The sequence below is a fragment of the Sinohyriopsis cumingii genome, chromosome 5 (genome assembly GCF_028554795.1).
Source record: "Sinohyriopsis cumingii isolate HCF-2022 chromosome 5, ASM2855479v2, whole genome shotgun sequence".
NCBI classification, from domain to species: domain Eukaryota; kingdom Metazoa; phylum Mollusca; class Bivalvia; order Unionida; family Unionidae; genus Sinohyriopsis; species Sinohyriopsis cumingii.
The window spans coordinates 19,604,107-19,627,305 of NC_142965.1; the positions used below are offsets into that span (position 1 = coordinate 19,604,107).

The following is a 23,199-nucleotide window of genomic DNA, read 5'->3' on the forward strand; positions in this document are numbered from 1 at the left end:
AACATACACCATACTTAACCATGATGAAGTGCACCCAACTGACATATACCATACTTAACCATGCTGAAGTGCACCCAACTGACAACAATACTTAACCATGCTGAAGCATACTTAACTGACATACACCATACTTAACCATACTGAAGTGCACCCAACTGACATACTTAACGATGCTGAAGTGCACCCAACTGACATATGCCACACTTAACCATGCTGAAGTAAATCAAACTTACATATGCCATACTTAACCATACTGAAGTGCACCCAACTGACATACTTAGCCATGCTGAAGTGCACCCAACTGACATATGCCACACTTAACCATGCTGAAGTAAATCAAACTGACATACACCATATTTAACCATGCTGAAGTGCACCCAACTGTCATACACCACACTTCACCATACTGAAGTGCATCCAACTGACATATGCCATACTTAACCATGCTGAAGTGTACCCAACTGACATACACTATACTTAACCATGCTGAAGTGCATCAAACAGACATACACCATACTTAACCACACTGAAGTGTAACCAACTGACATATGCCACACTTAACCATACTGAAGAACATCAAACTGACATACAACAAACTTAACCATGCCAAAGTGCATCAAACTGACATATACCATACTTAACCATGCTGAAGTGCACCCAACTGACATATACCATACTTAACCATGCTGAAGTGCATCAAGCTGACATATACCATACTTAACCATGCTGAAGTGCATCAAACTGACATACAACAAACTTAACCATGCTGAAGTGCATTAAACTGACATATACCATACTTAACCATGCTGAAGCACACACAACTGACATACACTATACTTAACCATGCTGAAGTGCACCCAACTAACATATGCCACACTTAACCATGCTGAAGTAAATCAAACTGACATACACTATATTTAACCATGTTGAAGTGCACCCAACTGTCATACACCACACTTCATCATACTGAAGTGCATCCAACTGACATATGCCATACTTAACCATGCTGAAGTGCATCAAACTGACATACACCATGCTTAACCACGCTGAAGTATATCAAATTGACATACAACAAACTTAACCATGCTGAAGTAAATCAAACTGACATATACCATACTTAACCAAGCTGAGGTGCACCCAACTGACATATACCATACTTAACCATGCTGAAGTGCATCAAACTGACATATACTATACTTAACCATGCTGAAGGGCACCCAACTGACATAAAAACTTAACCATGCCGAAGTACATCAAACTGACATATACCATACTTAACCATGCTGAAGTACATCAAACTGACATATACCATACTTAATCATGCTGAAGTGCATCCAACTGACATAGACCATACTTAACCATGCTGAAGTGCACCCAACTGACATACACCATACTTAGCCATGCTGAAGTGCATCAAACTGACATATACCATACTTAACCATGCTGAAGTGCATCAAACTAACATACACCACTTAACCATGCTGAAGTGCACCCAACTGATATACACATACTTAACCATGCTGAGGTGCATCAAACTGACATACACCATACTTAGCCATGCTGAAGTGCATCAAACTGACATACACAATACTCAGCCATGCAGAAGTGCACCCAACTGACATATACCATACTTAACCATGCTGAAGTGCATGCAACTGACATATACCATACTTAACCATGCTGAAGTGCATCAAGCTGACATATAACAAACTTAACCATGCTGAAGTGCATCAAACTGACATACACCATACTTAGCCATGCTGAAGTGCATCAAGCTGACATATACCATACTTAACCATGCTGAAGTGCATCAAACTGACATATACCATACTTTACCATGCTGAAGTGCACCCAACTGACATACTTTAACCATGCTGAAGTGCACCCAACTGACATATGCCACACTTAACCATGCTGAAGTAAATCAAACTGACATACACCATACTTAACCATGCTGAACTGTACCCAACTGACATACCATGCTGAAGTGCAACCAACTGACATATACCACACTTAGCCATGCTAAAGTGCACCCAACTGACATATACCATACTTAATAAAGCTGAAGTGTATTCAAGTGACATACACCATACCTGAGCCATGCTGCAGTGCACCCAACTGACATATACCATACTTAATAAAGCTGAAGTGTATTCAAGTGACATACACCATACCTGAGCCATGCTGCAGTGCACCCAACTGACATATACCATACTTAACCATGCTGAAGTACATCAAACTGACATACACTATACTTAACTATGCTGAAGTGTAACCAACTGCTCCTGACAAAAGCCACACTTGGGTCCCTGGGTGGATGTGTGGTCAACAGCACTAACTCTACCAATTAATGCCATATCACCCCTGTCTGTGGGTTCAAGTCTCAGGCTCAGCAAATGTAGATTTTCCATGGGTCAGTGGTTTTCCTTCTGGCTCCCCCCCCCCATTCTTTTCCCATCAATTATACTGGCTGCCTTTTATAGGCTATCATGTTCTGAAAAATGGCCTTATACCCACAACAACATATACCATACCTAACTATGCCGAAGTGTGCCTATCTCCTACTGACAAATACCATACTTAACCATGTTAAAGAGAACCAAACTGCAAAACAATATTGCATGCTTGAGATCATGAGTAGAGCAAATAGAACTGACCCTGGTTGGCAGGTACATTGTAGATCTACACTGACCCTGATGTGCAGACATATTGAAGATCCACACTGACACTGATTGGCAGGTACATTGTGGATCTAAACTGACCCTGACTGGCAGATATATTGTGGATCTACACTGACCTAACTGGCAGGTACATTCTGAATGTACACTGTTCACAGATGGATATTCATTATATACATCAGAAAATATGGAGAACAAAAAAGACAAATTCAATTTTTTGTTTGAAACAAGAGTATAAAGTGGACCTGAGATCATTCACTTGGCTAACATCTTCCTAATGTCCAAATCCAAGACCAGCTGGCCAAGAAATCTAGTTTAGGATAATGCTATTTGTTGAATTTATGTTTGTAAAATATGCATGCCCCCATGGCAAAACCAATCTCAGTAAAAAAATGTTCAAAAATGTGTTTAAAATGTGAAAAATTTCATTTATGGCATGAAAATCTAATCAGGCTTTGTATATAAGTATATATCTATGGCTTCTAAATTTAATGCATTAACATCAAACTCACGTGCTTTTTGTTTTGCTTAATTATGCTAACAAAGTTTTCATCCCAAATATGTCTTAAGCCCTTAAATTAAAAAAAGCTTCACAAAAAATTCCCTGAAAATCTAATCAGGTCACAAATACATATAATTACAAATACACCAATCAAACTACTTTTCTCTGCCTTGATTAGTGTTTGTGTAATTGTGCTGACAAGGGTTTTGCCGAAAAGGTCTTTAACCCTGGTAGTGCAGAAGCCATAAGCATATAGTTTATGTTACCCAAACTTATTTATTTGTATGCTGTAATGTAGCCATAAAAATTTAGTTTCTCACAATTTAAAATATGTTGAATCTTGACCAGTCATTAAGCAGAATATCACACAAGATGGTCCAATAATTATCACATTTACATGTGACTAATGCATAACGTAACCATCAAGATAAAGAAGATAAGTATAAAATTTGCCAGGAGATTTTTCTGTCAACAGATGACATCAAGATAAACAATAGAGCAGTTGTATGCAGTACTGAGGAAAATTTCTTGCACAAGTTGGTGGGATATGTGGATAGTGAGAGTGAATGTTCTGAGGAGGACGATGCTGCTGAAGAAGATGGTAGAGATGTTGGTGAGAGAGATAATGATATTTTCGAAGAGACGGGAAGTTGGTGATGTAAGAGTGAGAACAGAGGGCAGTTTAATATCTCTATCTGGATTATTGGATGCTGCTGAGCAACTTCACAAGTTTCTGGATTTTATGTCTCTCTTCATTAAGGATAAGGATTATCATGCAATTACCACTGAACCGAATACCGGTAGGTGAGTTAACATTTCATAAATATAGAAAACAATTATAACACAATTATAGCTCAGCTCCAAAAAATCAGCAGTGACATTTTATTTTTATTTGATAACTGTCAATTATTAAATCAATAATGATTTTAATAAAACCATTTACATATTGCTAAGATGAAGGTTTTTGGTTTATCAATATAAAAATGCATTTGAATTTTTGGCACTGTGGGGGGAGGTTGATTATACACCTGTTTAGATTTCATTAAATAAAATAGAACCAAAGTAAGCAACTAAGTTTTTTAAAGTATTTGTTTTGGAAATGGTATTCTGCAATGATCATTTTTAACTGATCTCAATTTAAGTCCTTTGCACTGTTCTTTTTATTTTTTTTGTAGCCCCAACTATTGCTATGGTAATGATCATGATGCAAGATATCCAGGTGTGCATGTATCACTATGGGACTGATGATGATGTAAGATATCCAAGTGTGAATGATATCTCTATAGGACTGATCATGATGCAAGTTATCCAGGTGTGCATGATATCCCTTTGGGACTGATCAATATGCAAGATATCCAGGTGTGCATGATATCCCTATGGGACTGATCAATTTGCAAGATATCCAGGTGTGCATGATATCCTATGGGACTGATCAATATGCAAGATATCCAGGTGTGCATGATATCCCTATGGGACTGATCATGATGTAAGATATCCAGGTGTGCATGATATCCCTATGGGACTGATCAATATGCAAGATATCCAGGCGTGCATGATATCCCTATGGGACTGATCAATATGCAAGATATCTAGGTGTGCATGATATCTCTATGGGACTGATCAATATGCAAGATATCAAGGTGTGCATGTTATCCTTGTGGGACTGATCAATATGTAAGATATCCAGGTGTGCATGATATCTCTGTGGAACTGATTATGATGAAAGATATCAAGGTGTGCATGATATCCCTATGGGACTGACCAATATGCAAGATATCCAGGTGTGTTAATCCTAAGAGGAAGAACCAGACCATCAGGAGAGGTTATACTGAGGCTAGAGGACTGATATTTTATATGCAAAATGACAAAAAGAATATTCTGAGTATCATCAGATGTGTGTAGTTCGTTGTCAAGCAGAAAAACCCCAAATACTTGCCTCAGTGGGGTTGGTAGAGGCATTCTGGGAGAAATACTATCATGAAATGTTACTCCTTGCTTGAAATATAACATGCAAAGAAGTATATATCAGCAGACAAGACCAGATGCAAAATACTGATGGAGAAGACAGCATGGTCTTAGAAGTGGAATAAATCAAAATATCAAAAAATTCAAAGTATCAGATATAAATTTTAAAAATACCTGAACTGACCCTAGAATAAACATGTGCAAACTGAATGCTTTTACCACTGCCTTTAACAGGCCATCTCTCCCCAGAGACATAATATACACTGCCTTCATCAAGCCATCTCTCCCAAGAGACATAATATACACTGCCTTCATCAAGCCATCTCTCCCCAGAGACATAATATACACTGCCTTCATCAAGCCATCTCTCCCCAGAGACATAATATACACTGCCTTCATCAAGCCATCTCTCCCCAGAGACATAATATACACTGCCTTCATCAAGCCTATAACTATGAAATTGTACTGTTCCATATTTAATGTAGTGTAATATTGTAGACAGTTTTTCATTCTTCGTTCATAACCAGAATTTTCATTTGTGAAAGAAAATGCAACAAGTTAACCAGAGGTGGAGTAAGAAATTATACTGATTTATGGACACTTCAGTACTAATATTAAATATGATACATGTTATATATTTTCATGTGGATTACCAACATTTCTGTATTATATATTTTCATGGGGATTACCAATATTTCTGTATTACATATTTCCATGGAGATTACCAACATTTCTGTATGACATATTTTCATGGGGATTTACCAGTATTTCTGTATACATATTTTCATGGGGATTTACCAATATTTCTGTATACATATTTTCATGGGGATTACCAACATTTCTGTCTTACATATTTTCATGGGGATTTACCAATATTTCTTTATTGCATATTTTCATGGGGATTTACCAATATTTCTGTATACATATTTTCATGGGGATTTACCAATATTTCTGTATACATATTTTCATGGGGATTACCAACATTTCTGTCTTACATATTTTCAGGAAGATTATCAACATTTCTGTATTACATATTTTCATGGGGATTACCAACATCTCTATATTGCATATTTTCATGGGGATTTACCAATATTTCTGTATCACATATTTTCTTGAGGATTACCAACATTTCTCTATTACATATTTTCAGGGAGATTACCTACATTTCTGTATTACATATTTCATGGGGATTACCAACATTTCTGTATTACATATTTTCATGGGGATTTACCAATGTTTCTGCATTACATATTTTCATGGGGATTTACCAATATTTCTGTATTACATATTTTCATGGGGATTTACCAATGTTTCTGTATTATATATTTTCTTGAGGATTACCAACATTTCTCTATTACATATTTTCAGGGAGATTACCTACATTTCTGTATTACATATTTTCATGGGGATTTACCAATATTTCTGTATTACATATTTTCATGGGGATTTACCAATATTTCTGTATTACATATTTTCTTGAGGATTACCAACACTTCTGTATTACATATTTTCATGGGGATTTACCAACATTTCTGTATTATATATTTTCATGGGGTCTACCTACAGTTTTGTTCTTTAATAATTTATATCAATTATATTTTTGCCAGCTGTTGATTCTGTTGGATATGACATATTTCAAATGTTTGTCTTCTCATGGTGAAATTTTGAACATTAAAATATGCTATTGATCCAACCGTCTTATTACTATTTTCTATTCAGTATTAAACTATCTTCTATTGTATAACATTTTTTGTTGTATAACATTTTCTGTTGTATAACATTTTTTGTTGTATAACATGCATCTCATCAAAACCTCAGAATCATGCTTCATTATCAGAAACGTAATGATGTAAGTATTCAATCTTGGTCTCAAGAAGCAGATGCTGCAATAATTTTGGATTCATATGCATTTGATATACCAACCATATATTATAAATAATTTCACCTGCAAGACTGTTCGAGTCTCGGATTCGGCCAATGTGGGTATGTGAGAAAGCTTGCCAGTAGCTTCTCGTGGGTCGGTGGTTCTTTCCGGGGTTTTCCCGGGTTCTTCCTCCACCATTAATACTGGCTGCCATGTATAGCCTATTGTGTGCTGAAAAATGGCATTAAACCCTACAACAACAACAACAACCTGCAAGACTACTGTCATTGTTATGAACATTGCTACTTTATTTTTTCTACATGTAAGGAATGGAACTATCACAAAATACTTCAACCATGAATTCATGTTTCATCTTACCTTTATGTGACAATAATAAAACAGTTTAAAATTTATAGGAAGATCATAGAGTTTTTCATGGCATTTCATGTTGGATGGATTAACTGTATGCAGTCTTGAGGTAATTAAATAAGTAACATACTTTGATAAGTAATAAAGCTGAGGAAAAACATGATATTTTGGTTGCTATGGCCACCATAAGAAATGACTTAATGAAAAATGCACGTAAGGAACATGGACAATTCAAGTATTATCAGACACAATTTCATACAATTCTGTTTAAGATTACCAGTTTCAAAGCAGTAATACTGATGCTGGTAAAAACTCCTTTTCAGATCTCAAAATAATTCAGATGAGGCAATTATGACTCAGTACATGTATATGGATGAACTTCATGACAAAACAACTCAGACATGTCAAAACAACATGGCATGTGGATGCACATCATGTGAAAACAACTCTGCTTGTGGATGCACACCACATGAAAACAACTCTGCTTGTGGATGCACATCATGTAAAAACAGCTTGGCACTACTAGGGCTGTGTCAGAACTGATGGATGAACATCTGTACCATCCATAGGATGATACATCCATTTCTAGAAGCTAGAAATCCAACTGAGACAAATGGGATTTGGCTAGCATATCTGTAAGTATGTGCAGATGAACTAATTAGATTTTCAAGCCTTTACAGTAATATATATATATATACAGTGGAGCCTCGTTAATCCAGACACATTTGTTCCCAGTGAATATGTCCGGATTAATGAGTTTTCCGGATAATTGAATCATGCACATTTTTTATTTTACGATATCATCACACCGTATATATACATGTATATGCTAGCTTTAAATGTAATGTACTGTATATTCAATAATGGTTGAAATAAATTAATGAATACATCTATTAATTTGTGTTTATTTCACATTATTATAACATGTGCTTGTATGTACATATACAGTAAATATAAGTTTAGACAATTAACACATCGAACACATCACACCATGTTCATGTACATGTATGTACTGTACATACATTTATTATGTCAATTTCCTGAAGAAGTCTGTAACCGTTGTTTGCCTGGATTCTTTGAAGCCCTATACTGTCCACAGCTTAAAAATGTCAACTGTATTTGCACAGCAAACAATAAACCGTGATTGTTACATACAATTGGTAAACAACAAAGAGGCTTAATGACACTTTTAATTTATTTACCGTATGTTATGTCAAAAAGTGTGGATGATTTGATCCCAGTGTGTTTATTTAATTATTAACACCCCCGTCGGCGACTAGCTAAAACAGACATTGTTTATACAATCGCTGGTTACAATATGGTCACACTACTTAGTCATTGATAGTGGCCATAGATTCTCAAGGGCTTCACTACTGTGTTTTATGTATTATTCTTCTGATTGTATTTTCACATATGATTTTTCGAATTTTCTTATTTTTGGACAGATTATTTCCAGATTATCGAGACAAGTTTTAATGTAATTTTACACTTTGGTCCCCAATTTTGATTTCCGCATCCGGAACGCAGATTTCTTGAATAACGGAGCAAATTAACATTTAGGAATTCCGTTCCCGTTGAATTATGTCCAGATAGTGAGGTTTCCGGATAAACGGAGTCCGGATTAACGAGGCTCCACTGTGTGTATATATATATATATATATATATATATATATATATATATATATATATATATATATATATATATATACATACAAACACACATGTCTAATCTCTTGTCATTAAAATTTTGACAGATTTTGAACATTTTTATATTGTTCAGATAAAAACCTTGTTAGCTCAAATGAGTAACATGAGTCTCTGAAAGATAAACTGCTCTAATGAAGAATTACTAGGAATCCACAAGAAGTCATTTTCAGGTCATTTTAGTCTTTATAATGGCCAAGTATTAAATCCATCTTTAATTTTCTCTGTGAAACTCCAACATCCTAAATTTGGTGTCTTTTTATGTGACTAAGTTAATAATATGTTCTCATAGTGCATTGAGTACAAAATTATTTGTCCTGGTCTTTGACCTTGAACCAGATACACTGCATAGAAGTTAATGGAACTGATTTCAGATATTGTCAAGATATAGCCACATGCTAAATCAGATTAAATCCAAACTAAAGATTTTTTTAATACAAAAAAGAAACCTAGGCTATTGAACTGGCACCTTTTCAGGTATTGTTCAGATATACCATAGTCACAACTGGGTTGAATAAAAATCCATTCATACTTGTGTGTTACCATGCCCACAACCTATTACAGACATGACCTCTGACCTTGAAATCATGATCGAAGTGCTTAGTCTGGCCTTGTTTAATGGAATGCAAATAAAAACAAAGTCTGGTTCTGGTTAACGGAATGCAAATAAATACAAAGTCTGTTCTTGTGTACTAGAATGCAAATAAATATCAGGTCTGGTTTTGTGTACTGGAATGCAAATAAATACAAAGTCTGTTCTTGTTTACCGGTATGCAAATATATACAAAGTCTGGTTTTGTGAACTGGAATGCAAATAAATACAAAACCTGGTCTTGTTCACTGAAATGCAAATAAATACAAAGTCTGGTGTTTTTTTTTACCAGAATGCAAATAAATACAAAGTCTGGTTCTGGTTACTGGAATGCAAATAAATACAAAGTCTGGTCTTGTTTACCAGAATGCAAATAAATACAAAGTTTGGTCAAAATTAATTTGTCTATTACATAAGTCACTATGCTCATAAGCTGAGTGATGTACAGAAATGCAAGCAGTGTCCTTTGACCTGACCCCATGGTCAAGTAGGTCTGGTTTTCAAACTCCTTCACAAAAGTGTATAATTTGTCAATGGTTAGATCTCCACCATTTTCATTTAAAACTTTTTACATATTACAGTAAGTATTTTAGTGAAAACCACATGTCAATGCCATTATTCATTCAAGAGGAGTAACAATAAGGTTTTCTAAGATGGCCATTATGGATGCCATATCATTGATGTTAGTTTTTCAGGACAAGCTACCAACATAATTCATGTCGGTACAACCATCAATTCAGTAGAAGTAGCCAGGACAAGATTTTCCATATCATTTTACTCAAAGACAAAATATATAATGAAAGAAATGTTTGGGTTTTTTTAATTAAAAAAAATGCAAACACACACAAACTGTTGGCATGTACATTCACCATTTTCAGTAAGGACCAACCGTGTATTTGCAAGAAGTGTTTGAAGTGAAGATCCCATGCTGCTAACTGTTTCAGTGAAAACTCCATGTTATTAAGAGAAGAAGCAAAAACAATATTTCAAGATATAAGACCACCAATATCAGTTGAATAAACTAAATATAGCAACAACTATTTCAGAAGAGACCTCTTTGTCAATACAACCATATGTTTAAAAAAGTAGCAATTATATTTTTTCAAGATGGTGTCACAGCTATTTTATAAGGTCAGACCATTACCTTTTTCAAATTGGTCAAAGTTAGAAGTGTTAAAATGAAAACCCCATTTCAATATGACCAGTTGTTTAACAGGAGTAGTTATTTCAGTCTGACCAGCTGTGCAACAGAAGTATTAATTACAAAGATCTCAATGTTGTTCAACAGGAGTAGTAATTTCAAAATTTTAATATGACAGGTTGTTCAACAGGAGTAGTAATTACAAGATTTCAATATGATTGGCTGTTCAATAGGAGTAGTAATTACAAGATTTTAATATGACAGGTTGTTCAACAGGAATAGTAATTACAAAATTTCAATATGATTGGATGTTCAATAGGAGTATTAATTATAAGATTTCAATATGATTGGTTGTTCAACAGGAGTAGTAATTACTATATTTCAATATGATTGGTTGTTCAATAGGAGTAGTAATTACAAGATTTCAATATGATTGGTTGTTCCACTGGAGTAGCAATTACAAGATTTTAATAGGATTGGTTGTTCAACAGGAGTAGTAATTACAAGATTTTAATATGACAGGTTGTTCAATAGGAGTAGTAATTACAAGATTTCAATATGATTGGCTGTTCAACAGGAGTAGTAATTACAAGATTTTAATATGATTGGTTGTTCAATATGAGTAGTAATTACAAGATTTCAATATGATTGGTTGTTCAATAGAAGTAGTAATTACAAGATTTCAATATTATTGGTTGTTCAACAGGAGTAGTAATTACAATATTTCAATATGATTGGTTGTTCAACAGGAGTAGTAATTACAAGATTTTAATATGACAGGTTGTTCAATAGGAATAGTAATTACAAGATTTCAATATGATTGGTTGTTCAATACGAGTTATAATTACAAGATTTCAATGAGATTGGTTGTTCAATAGGAGTAGTAATTACAAGATTTCAATATGATTGGATGTTCAACAAGAGTAGTAATTACAATATTTCAGTATGATTGGCTGTTCAATAGGAGTAGTAATTACAAGATTTCAATATGATTGGTTGTTCAACAGGAGTAGTAATTACAAGATTTCAATATGATTGGATGTTCAACAGGAGTAGTAATTACAAGATTTTAATATGATTGGTTGTTCAATATGAGTAGTAATTACAAGATTTCAATATGATTGGTTGTTCAATAGAAGTAGTAATTACAAGATTTCAATATTATTGGTTGTTCAACAGGAGTAGTAATTACAATATTTCAATATGATTGGTTGTTCAACAGGAGTAGTAATTACAAGATTTTAATATGACAGGTTGTTCAATAGGAATAGTAATTACAATATTTCAATATGATTGGTTGTTCAATACGAGTAGTAATTACAAGATTTCAATATGATTGGTTATTCAATAGGAGTAGTAATTACAAGATTTCAATATGATTGGAGGTTCAACAGGAGTAGTAATTACAATATTTCAGTATGATTGGTTGTTCAACAGGAGTAGTAATTACAAGATTTCAATATGATTGGTTGTTCAACAGGAGTAGTAATTACAAGATTTTAATATGATTGGTTGTTCAACAGGAGTAGTAATTACAAGATTTCAATATGATTGGTTGTTCAACAGGAGTAGTAATTACAATATTTCAATATGATTGGTTGTTCAACAGGAGTAGTAATTACAATATTTCAATATGATTGGTTGTTCAACAGGAGTAGTAATTACAAGATTTTAATATGATTGGTTGTTCAACAGGAGTAGTAATTACAAGATTTCAATATGATTGGTTGTTCAATAGGAGTAGTAATTACAAGATTTCAATATGATTGGTTGTTCAACAGGAGTAGTAATTACAAGATTTTAATATTATTGGTTGTTCAATACGAGTAGTAATTAGAATATTTCAATATGATTGGTTGTTCAACAGGAGTAGTAATTACAAGATTTCAATATGATTGGTTGTTCAACAGGAGTAGTAATTACAAGATTTTAATATGATTGTTTGTTCAACAGGAGTAGTAATTACAAGATTTCAATATGCTGGTTGTTCAATAGGAGTAGTAATTAGAAGATTTCAATATGATTGGTTGTTCAATAGGAGTAGTAATTACAAGATTTTAATATGATTGGTTGTTCAATAGGAGTAGTAATTACAAGATTTTAATATGATTGGCTGTTCAACAGGAGTAGTAATTACAATATTTCAATATGGTTGGTTGTGCAATAGGAGTAGTAATTACAAGATTTTAATATGACAGGTTGTTCAATAGGAGTAGTAACTACAAGATTTCAATATGATTGGATGTTCAACAGGAGTCTTAATTACAGGATTTCAATATGATTGGTTGTTCAACAGGATTAGTAATTACAAGATTTCAGTATGATTGGTTGTTCAATTGGAGTAGTAATTACAAGATTTCAATATGATTGGTTGTTCAACAGGAGTAGTAATTACACGATTTTAATATGACTGGTTGTTCAATAGGAGTAGTAATTACAAGATTTCAATATAATTGGTTGTTCAACAGGACTAGTAATTACAATATTTCAGTATGATTGGTTGTTCAATAGGAGTAGTAATTACAAGATTTCAATATGATTGGTTGTTCAACAGGAGTAGTAATTACAAGATTTCAATATGATTGGTTGTTCAATAGGAGTAGTAATTACAAGATTTCAATATGATTGGTTGTTCAACAGGAGTATTAATTACAAGATTTCAATATGATTCGCTGTTCAACAGGAGTAGTAATTACAAGATTTCAATATGATTTGTTGTTCAATAGTAGTAATTACAATATTTCAATATGATTGGTTGTTCAACAGGGGTAGTAATTACAAGATTTCAATATGATTGGTCGTTCAACAGGAGTAGTAATTACAAGATTTCAATATGATTGGTTGTTCAACAGGAGTAGTAATTACAATATTTCAATATGACTGGTTGTTCAATAGGAGTAGTAATTACAAGATTTCAATATGATTGGTTGTTCAACAGGAGTAGTAATTACAAGATTTTAATATGATTGGTTGTTGGTTGTTCAATAGGAGTAGTAATTACAAGATTTCAATATGATTGGTTGTTCAACAGGAGTAGTAATTACAAGATTTGAATATGATTGGTTGTTCAATAGGAGTAGTAATTACAAGATTTCAATATGATTGGCTGTTCAATGGAGTAGTAATTACAAGATTTCAATAAGATTGGTTGTTCAATAGGAGTATTAATTACAAGATTTCAAGATTGCAATTCCATTGCTAGGTTGGCCATGTTGGAGATTAGATTGGCATCAACTGTATTTTGGACCAACTATATATCATAAAGAAATCTTTTCCTGAAAACCTTGTGGTAATTTGACTAAGTATTTAAGAAGTAGCTATAAGATTTTCATGATGGCCAAGACATGTTGAATGTCAGATAAGTACCGTTTACATTAAGGACTAATTACCTAACACAAGAAGTCTTTAAGCAAAACCCCATGTCCACAAGACCATCTGTTTAGGAGTTGTTATAATGAGATTTTCAGCATGGCAATTCTGACAGGAATATTGGATATATGAGGAGCATCAGTGTAATTTTAGACTAGCTACATTACAATTTATTACTGACTACATTGTCATTTATGACTAGTATTATTCACAGTACTTTATGACTAACTACACTAATTTATAACTAACCACATTGTAATTTATGATTAACTACATTGTAATTTATAACTAGCTACATTGTAATTTATAACAAGCTATATTGTAATTTATAATTAGCTACATAATAAAAACAAGACTAGGGCTTGCCCAGTGGATATCTAGGGGCATCATTGTAATTTATGACAAGCTACACTGTAATTTATAACTAGATACATTGTAATTTATGATTAGCTATATTGTCATTTATGAATAGCTACATTGTCATTTATGAACAGCAACATTATCATTTATGACTAGCTACATTGTCATGTAAGACTAGCTACATTGTCATTTATGATTAGCTACACTGTAATTTATGACTAGCTACATTGTAATTTATGACTAGCTACACATTAAAATAAGACTAGGGCTTGCCTGTTGTATCCATGTGCAAAATACTGTAGTAAAATGTGAACATGACCTTAAAGTCAAAAGGTTTAGTGAGTATATCACAGAATAAACTGTCTTAGCTTCAAGTATGAAGAAAGTTCATCAAGGGTTTTAGCAAATATAAACAAATGGAAAAAAATGAATATATAAGTTTTGTATGACTGTGACCTTGACTATGAGGTCACAGGGGCAAATCTGTTTGTCACCAAATAAACTGTCTAAGGTTAATAATGAGTCATCACAAATATTTAGAAAATCCATCAGGCAGTTAGGAAATAAAGGCAAATGAAAAAACTTTAACCAAAACTAAGGCATATTTTCCATATCTGTGACCTCAAGGTCAGAGGGACCAACAAATGTGTTATAGCTTCACAATGTCATAACCGAATCTGTCATGAAGTAAAAGTTTCATAATGATGTCAAGTATGACTTTGTCATGAGGCCATGTCCTCATAATAATGTCAAGTATGAATCTATCACAAGGTCACAGCTTCATAATAATGTCAAGTATGAATCTGTCATGAGGTCACAGCTTCATAATAATGTCAAGTATGAATCTGTCATGAGGTAATAGCTTCATAATAATGTCAAGTATGAATCTGTCACGAGGTAATAACTTAATAATAATTTCAAGCATGAATCTGTCATGAGGTCATAGCTTCATAATTATGTCAATGATGAATCTGTCATGAGGTCATAGCTTCATAATAATGTCAAGTATGATGAGAATCCATCACAAGGTTTAGGAACTAATTACAAATGAAAATCTGTTAACCAAAACATAAAAGGCATATTCTATGCCTGTGACCTTGAACAGAATGGAAAAGGGGTGAGCAAGGATTTAGTAGAATGAACTGTTTTATCTTCATGATGATTCCTGTCAAGTAGGATGACAAATTCATCTAGTGATTGTTGACATTGTTCTGAGGGAATTACAACCATTTAATGATTGTTGACATTGTTCTGAGTGAATTACAACCATTTAATGATAGTTGACATTGTTCTGAGTGAATTACAACCATTTAATAATTGTTGACATTGTTATGATTGAATTACAGCCATTTAGTGATAGTTGATATTGTTCTGAGTGAATTACAACCATTTAATAATTGTTGACATTGTTCTGAGGGAATTACAACCATTTAATAATTGTTGACATTGTTTTGAGTGAATTACAACCATTTAATGATAGTTTACATTGTTATGGATGAATTACAAACATTTAATGATTGTTGACATTGTTCTGAGTGAATTACAACCATTTAATAATTGTTGACATTGTTATGGGTGAATTACAACCATTTAATAATAGTTGACATTGTTCTGAGTGAATTACAACCATTTAATAATTGTTGACATTGTTATGGGTGAATTACAGCCATTTAATGATAGTTGATATTGTTCTGAGTGAATTACAACCATTTAATAATTGTTGATATCGTTATGGGTGAATTACAGCCATTTAATAACAGTTGATATTGTTCTGAGTTAATTACAACCATTTAATAATTGTTGACATTGTTCTGAGGGAATTACAATCATTTAATGATTGTTGACATTGTTATGGGTGAATTACAGCCATTTAATGATAGTTGATAATGTTCTGAGTTAATTACAACCATTTAATAATTGTTGACATTGTTCTGAGGGAATTACAACCATTTAATGATTGTTGACATTGTTCTGAGTGAATTGCAACCATTTAATAATTGTTGACATTGTTATAGGTGAATTACAGCCATTTAATGATTGTTGACATTGTTCTGAGTGAATTGCAACCATTTAATAATTGTTGACATTGTTATAGGTGAATTACAGCCATTTAATGATAGCTGACATTGTTCTGAGTGAATTACAACCATTTAATAATTGTTGACATTGTTATGGGTGAATTACAGCCATTTAATGATAGCTGACATTGTTATTAGTGGATTAGAACCATTTAATTAAAGTTAACATTGTTATGAGTGAATTACAACATTTAATAATAGGTGACATCATTATGGGTGACTTCCAACCATTTGATGATTGTTGAGATTGTTATGGGTAAATTACAATCATTTAATGATTGTTGACATTGTAATGAGGGAATTACAACCATTTCATGATTGTTGACATTGTTATGAGTGAATTACATCAGTTGACATTGTTACTAGTGGATTACAACCATTTAATTAAAGTTGCCAGTGTTATGCATGAATTACAAACATTTAATGATAGTTGACATTGTTATGAGTGAATTACAACCATTAAATATTAGTTGACATCATTATGGGTGACTTACAACCATCTGATGATTGTTGACATTGTTATGGGTAAATTACAACCATTTAATGATTGTTGACATTGCTATGAGTGAATTACAACCATTTCATGACTGTTGACATTGCTATGAGTGAATTACAACCATTTCATGACTGTTGACATTGCTATGAGTGAATTACAACCATTTAATGATTGTTGACATTGTTACAAATGAATTACAAACATTTAATGATAGCTGACATTGTTTGTAATGAATGGGTTAATGAGTGTTGACATTGTTCTGAGTGAATTACAACCAGTTAATGAGTGTTGACATTGCTATGAGTGAATTACAACCATTTAATGAGTGTTGACATTGCTATGAGTGAATTACAACCATTTAATGATAGTTGACATTGTTATGAGTGAATTACAACCATTTAATGATTGTTGACATTGTTATGAATGAATTACAACCATTTAATGATTGTTGACATTGTTATGAATGAATTACAACCATTTAATGATAGTTGATATTGTTATGCATGAATTACAACCATTTAATGATAGTTGACATTGCTATGAGTGAATTACAACCATTTAATGATTGTTGACATTGTTACGAATGAATTACAACCATTTAATGATAGTTGACATTGTTATGAGTGAATTACAACCATTTAATGAGTGTTGACATTGCTATGAGTGAATTACAACCATTTAATGACTGTTGACATTGTTATGAGTGAATTACAACCATTTATTGATTGTTGACATTGTTACGAATGAATTACAAACATTTAATGATAGTTGACATTGTTATGAGTGAATTACAACCATTTAATGATAGTTGACATTGCTATGAGTGAATTACAACCATTTAATGATAGATGACATTGCTATGAGTGAATTACAACCATTTAATGATTGTTGACATTGTTACAAATAAATTACAAACATTTAATGATAGCTGACATTGTTATGAGTGAATTACAACCAGTTAATGATAGTTGACATTGCTATGAGTGAATTACAACCATTTAATAATAGTTGACATTGTTATGAGTGAATTACAACCATTTAATGATAGTTGATATTGTTATGAGTGAATTACAACCATTTAATAATAGCTGACATTGTTATGAGTGAATTACAGTCATTACTGCATTGCTTTGATGAAGGATTTTATATTTTAACAACCATGAGACTACATTGCTTTGCAGAGTTCACTTATTGCAGGTCTTTCTCAAGGATGGGAAGGCAAAATCCAAAAAGGATTGGGCTGATAGATATTCATTCCAGAAGATTAAGGTTAGCTTTTTACTTAGCTTCTCTGAAAATTAACACAATCAAGTTAAAGCAAACACAGTCCTGCAATTATGTCAAATAGCCACATATTACATGATTAATTAATTACTCATCTCAAATATGACTTCACAAAGCTTACCTTGTCCTTGAATATTCCAAAGAGAGGTTGCATCATCATATACATTGTTGTCTTCATGATTCTTGGTCTGTGAGGGAGTATTTTCATATTCATCAGCCTTGCCATGACTTGCTGTCTGCCTCACTTTGAAATCCACAGGAAGAATTTCTTCATAGGTACTCAGAAGATCATCCAGAGACTCCAAAGACTTTGTGATCTCTGAAATCCTAAAATTAGAGGGGAAACTAGCATTTAATTACTCTGTGTCTTCAATCATTCAAACTATTCTACATTCATGGTGGCTCAGTGGTTAAGGGATTGGACTCATGTCTCATGTGGGTTTGATTCCCAACATTGGATGAGCCACAATGGTGTGCATGGGTAAGGCATTGGACTCATAACTCATGCAGGTTTGATTCCCAACATTGAACCATCCACAATGGTGCCCAACACTGAACCATCCACAATGGTGTCCATGGGCAAAGCACTGGACTCATGACACATGTAGGTTTGATTCCCAACACAGAACCAGCCACAACAGTGTGCATGGGAAAGGCAATGGACTCATGACTCATGTAGGATTGATTCCCAACATTGGACCAGCCACAATGGTGTGCATGGACAAGGCACTGGACTCATGACTCATGTAGGATTGATTCCAAACATCGGAACAGTCACAATGGTGTGCATGTGCAAGGTATTGGACTCATGATTCATGTGGGTTTAATTCCCAACATTGGACCAGCCACAATGGTGTGCATGGGCAAGGCAATGGACTCATGACTCATGTAGGATTGATTCCCAACATTGGACCAGCCACAATGGTGTGCATGGACAAGGCATTGGACTCATGACTCATGTAGGATTGATTCCAAACATCGGAACAGTCACAATGGTGTGCATGTGCAAGGTATTGGACTCATGATTCATGTATGTTTGAGTCCCAACATTGGACCAGCCACAATGGGGTGCATGGGCAAGGCATTCAACTCATGACTCATGTAGGTTTGATTCCCAACACTGGACCATCCACAATGGTGTGCATGGACAAGGCATTGGACTCATGACTCGTGCAGGTTTGATTCCCAACATTGGACCAGCCACAATAGTGTACATGTATGTGAAATGGAATGTATGTGGTCATAATGTGTTAAGCTAAAATAACCACATTTTAATATGACAGTATGTTACAGATGATCTATTCTAGTTATAAACTGACTAACAAATTTAAGATAAATATAAGATCATAACTATTAAGACATTTCAGTTTTATCCCAACTTTGAGCATTATATCATAATGTGATATTCAGTTTTTGTTAAGTATTATTAAAACACTAATAAATGCCAATGCAATTTCATACATCTACCAGTGACTGAACTTCCATCCAATTCTTGTCAATCAAGTATATGTTTCTCTAACAGAGAAATGTTTCATTTCTGATGAAGAAATAATGTCTGGTCTCCAATCTGTATTTAGCAAAATAATTCTGACAGACAACAAAGTTTGAGATTTCTCTTACTACATGGCTGTTTCTAATTAATTGGTAAACTTGAGTTGTTTTTCCCAAACCCTTGTCAACCAATGATAGAGGAGATATTACACAGGAGTCCCCTGAAGGGGCTGACACTGTACTGGCTTCAAAGATTTTCCAGAAATTCAAGATAAGACTATTTCTTCAATTGAACAACAGAGCACTGAAACCATCTAATAGTCTTCAGTGATAACAAAATTTTCAAACTAGTTGTTGTGGTGGACATACTGAATGTCAGATTGCACATAATTTCATTTAGGGTCAAAATGATACCATATGAAGCCTTCTGGTGGAATCCCCATGTTGATATAACCCATTTTGGATGAGTAATGATAACAAAAGTTTGAAGATGGCTGACATAGTGGCCATATTGGCACCATTTTCATTTAGTATGAGGGGCCCCAAGTGGCCGAGTGGTCTAAAGCACTTTCCATTACGGATCACTGCCATCTCACCTCTGTCTACGTGGGTTCGAGTCTCGGATTCGACCAATGTGGGTATGTGAGAAAGCTTCTCATGGGTCGGTGGTTCTTCCCGGGGTTTTCCCGGGTTCTTCCTCCACCATTAATACTGGCCGCCATACATAGCCTATCGTGTGCTGAAAAATGGCATTAAACCCTACAACAACAACAACATTTAGTATGAGCTAGACATATCAGAAGTCTTTAGGTGACAGCACAATATCAATATGACCAGCCACATAGATTTTTAAGACTCATTGTGGAGGCCATATTGGAAATCATATTGGCACCATTTTCATTTACAACCAGCTAGACGTGATACAAAAAGCTCCTTTCTGATATGACCATTCATTCAGGAGAAGTAGCAATAACAAGATTTTCAAAATGGCTACTGTGAAGACTATATTGGACATCAGATCAGTACCATTTTCATTTAGGACTAACCAGATATCATAAGAAGTCTTCTGATGAAAATACCATGGCAACATTAACTTTTATTCAGGAGAAGTAGAGATAACAAGATTTTCAAGATGGTCATTATGATGGTTTCATTGGGACATCAAATTGACACCATTATCATTTAAGACAACCAGATGCCATAAATAGTCTTCTGGTGAAAATCAATATTACTTTTTCATTCAGAAGAAGCAGTTATAACAAGATTTACAAAATGGCCAAGGTGGTGACCATATTGGACAAAATATCAGCATCAGTTTCATTTAGAATCAACCAGAGATCCAAAATGTCTTATAGTGAAAAACACATTAATATGACCTTCCATTCAGGAAAAGTGGTAATAGCGAGACTTTCATGGTGGCTACTGTAGTGGCCTTATACGATGTCTGAGCAGTACCATATGCATTTAGGACTAACTCGACCATTAGATAAATATCTGTGGCTTCAAGTAGTTAGGAGAAGTGATAACAAACTTGCTATAAGGAAGGACAAATGATGGACAACAGACCATCCCATATGCTATTCTTGTCTATGACTAGTAGAGCTAAAAACAAGAATGTGAAAGGACTAATGCTCTACTGGCCATAAAGAATTTGTATAAAATAAAATAAAAAATTATTTTCCCTCTCTGTAACTTTTTAACTGCTCTGTACTGAAATCATTTGAGTAATTCTTGAGGAAATGCAATCTACTAAATTACATTAAAAAGTAAGCATCCTTAGGTATCTGAATAACATGTTCCAAAAATGATTTTGTATGCCAATCTTAGAACTTTTGACCTTGATCCTGATGTATAACAGATCACTGAATTAATATCAGATAATTTCAAGATATCTACATATCACTGAAAACTACAAAACATATCTCTGAAATCTACATACATATCACTGAGAACTACATACATATCACTGAAAACTAAATACATATTAGTGAAAACCATTTAGTTTTTGATTGTACAAACTATGATGCTGTTGCGGTCTTTTGAATTAGTCCTTGTTCCATAAGCAGCCATGACAAATGTTTATCATGATATAGTTACTCTTATTTTACAATGAATTTTAACACACCTAGAATAATTTGATAAAATACACAATAATTCCTCAAGATATTGAAAGATAATTCTACTTTTCAGCCAAGAAATTTCTGCAAAGATATGACTATCTTTGATAGACATGGGTATCTGGCAAAAATTCCCACCAGTGATCTATACATTGTCCCTCCTTAAATTCTGGAAGTTAATCAGTTTGCAGTTATATAACTTATATAACTTCAAAATCATCCTGGTTCAATTCCTTGTCCTATTTAGCATGTTAGCTGCTACTGTAAAGCTCTTTATGGCACAAAAAGCAAAATGCTAGTCCTGGCATTCAGTTTTCATAAAGATTGACCAATTACATTCCCTTCGACTCTGCATTCAAGCGATTCTCATTGCCACACATTTTTCAAATGGTTATTCAATCTCGTATCACACTCAAAAATTTGAATCGCCATGTTTAGCAAACATGCTCATTCCCATCAGTTTCCGTTATGCGATGATTCATTGGGCAAGTAAACAATTTTGACCAATCAGAAAGCTCTTTGCAATGATCATCTGTTAAACAATAAATGGAACAAATACTTCTTAGAAAGCTCATTGCATAATGGGACCCGACAGAGCATTATTAAAAAAAAAATTTCGGAGATGATATTAAAAAAAAGGGTCTATTTCGAGGAAAAACAGATTCAGGTAAGGAGAAAAGTGAAATTCTGCTTTAAAACGGAAAACAAGATGAAAATTTGTTTGAGGGCAGTTAAAATCCAATTGAAGAAGTTGATCAAAAATACAACAACATCAAAATTTGAAAAAAGAAATATTACAAGGAAAGATGTGAAACAATAAAATTACAACTGTCAGAAACAGGAAATATAAATGCTGCTGAAAATCATTCAAATTGTACAAGAAACAATAAATTGTATTATATTTTATTGATTTTTTTTCTGAAATGTCAGTGATATTACAATCACAAAATATCACTTTATTTTCAGTCATTTAACTTTACAGACACACAAAAGCCAAATCCTAATTCTGCCTTATTTTAAAGATGTAAATGACTAAGTGCTTCATTCCACCTAGATGTTGGTTAGAAAATAAACTAAGTCCAGATTCCTCCTTTCATATAATAGATGCCAGTGACTAAGTTCCTAATTCCACCTAGATGGTGGGTGGAAAAGCAACCAATTCCAAAATTATGCATTAGACGGATTCTAG

At 33.6% G+C, this 23,199-nt stretch overlaps 1 protein-coding gene across 4 annotated transcripts in view; it reads right to left on the reverse strand.

Annotated features, from left to right (window-relative positions):
* LOC149798736 (unconventional myosin-XVI-like) overlaps window positions 1–23,199 on the reverse strand; it is a 480,183-nt gene that overhangs the window by 243,386 nt on the left and 213,598 nt on the right. For all 4 annotated transcript variants that reach the window (XM_089957605.1, XM_089957606.1, XM_089957604.1 and 1 more), the window contains exon 29: window positions 18,524–18,729. In XM_089957605.1, the coding sequence (XP_089813731.1) occupies window positions 18,524–18,729 (206 nt within the window). The remainder of the gene's footprint in view (window positions 1–18,523; window positions 18,730–23,199) is intronic.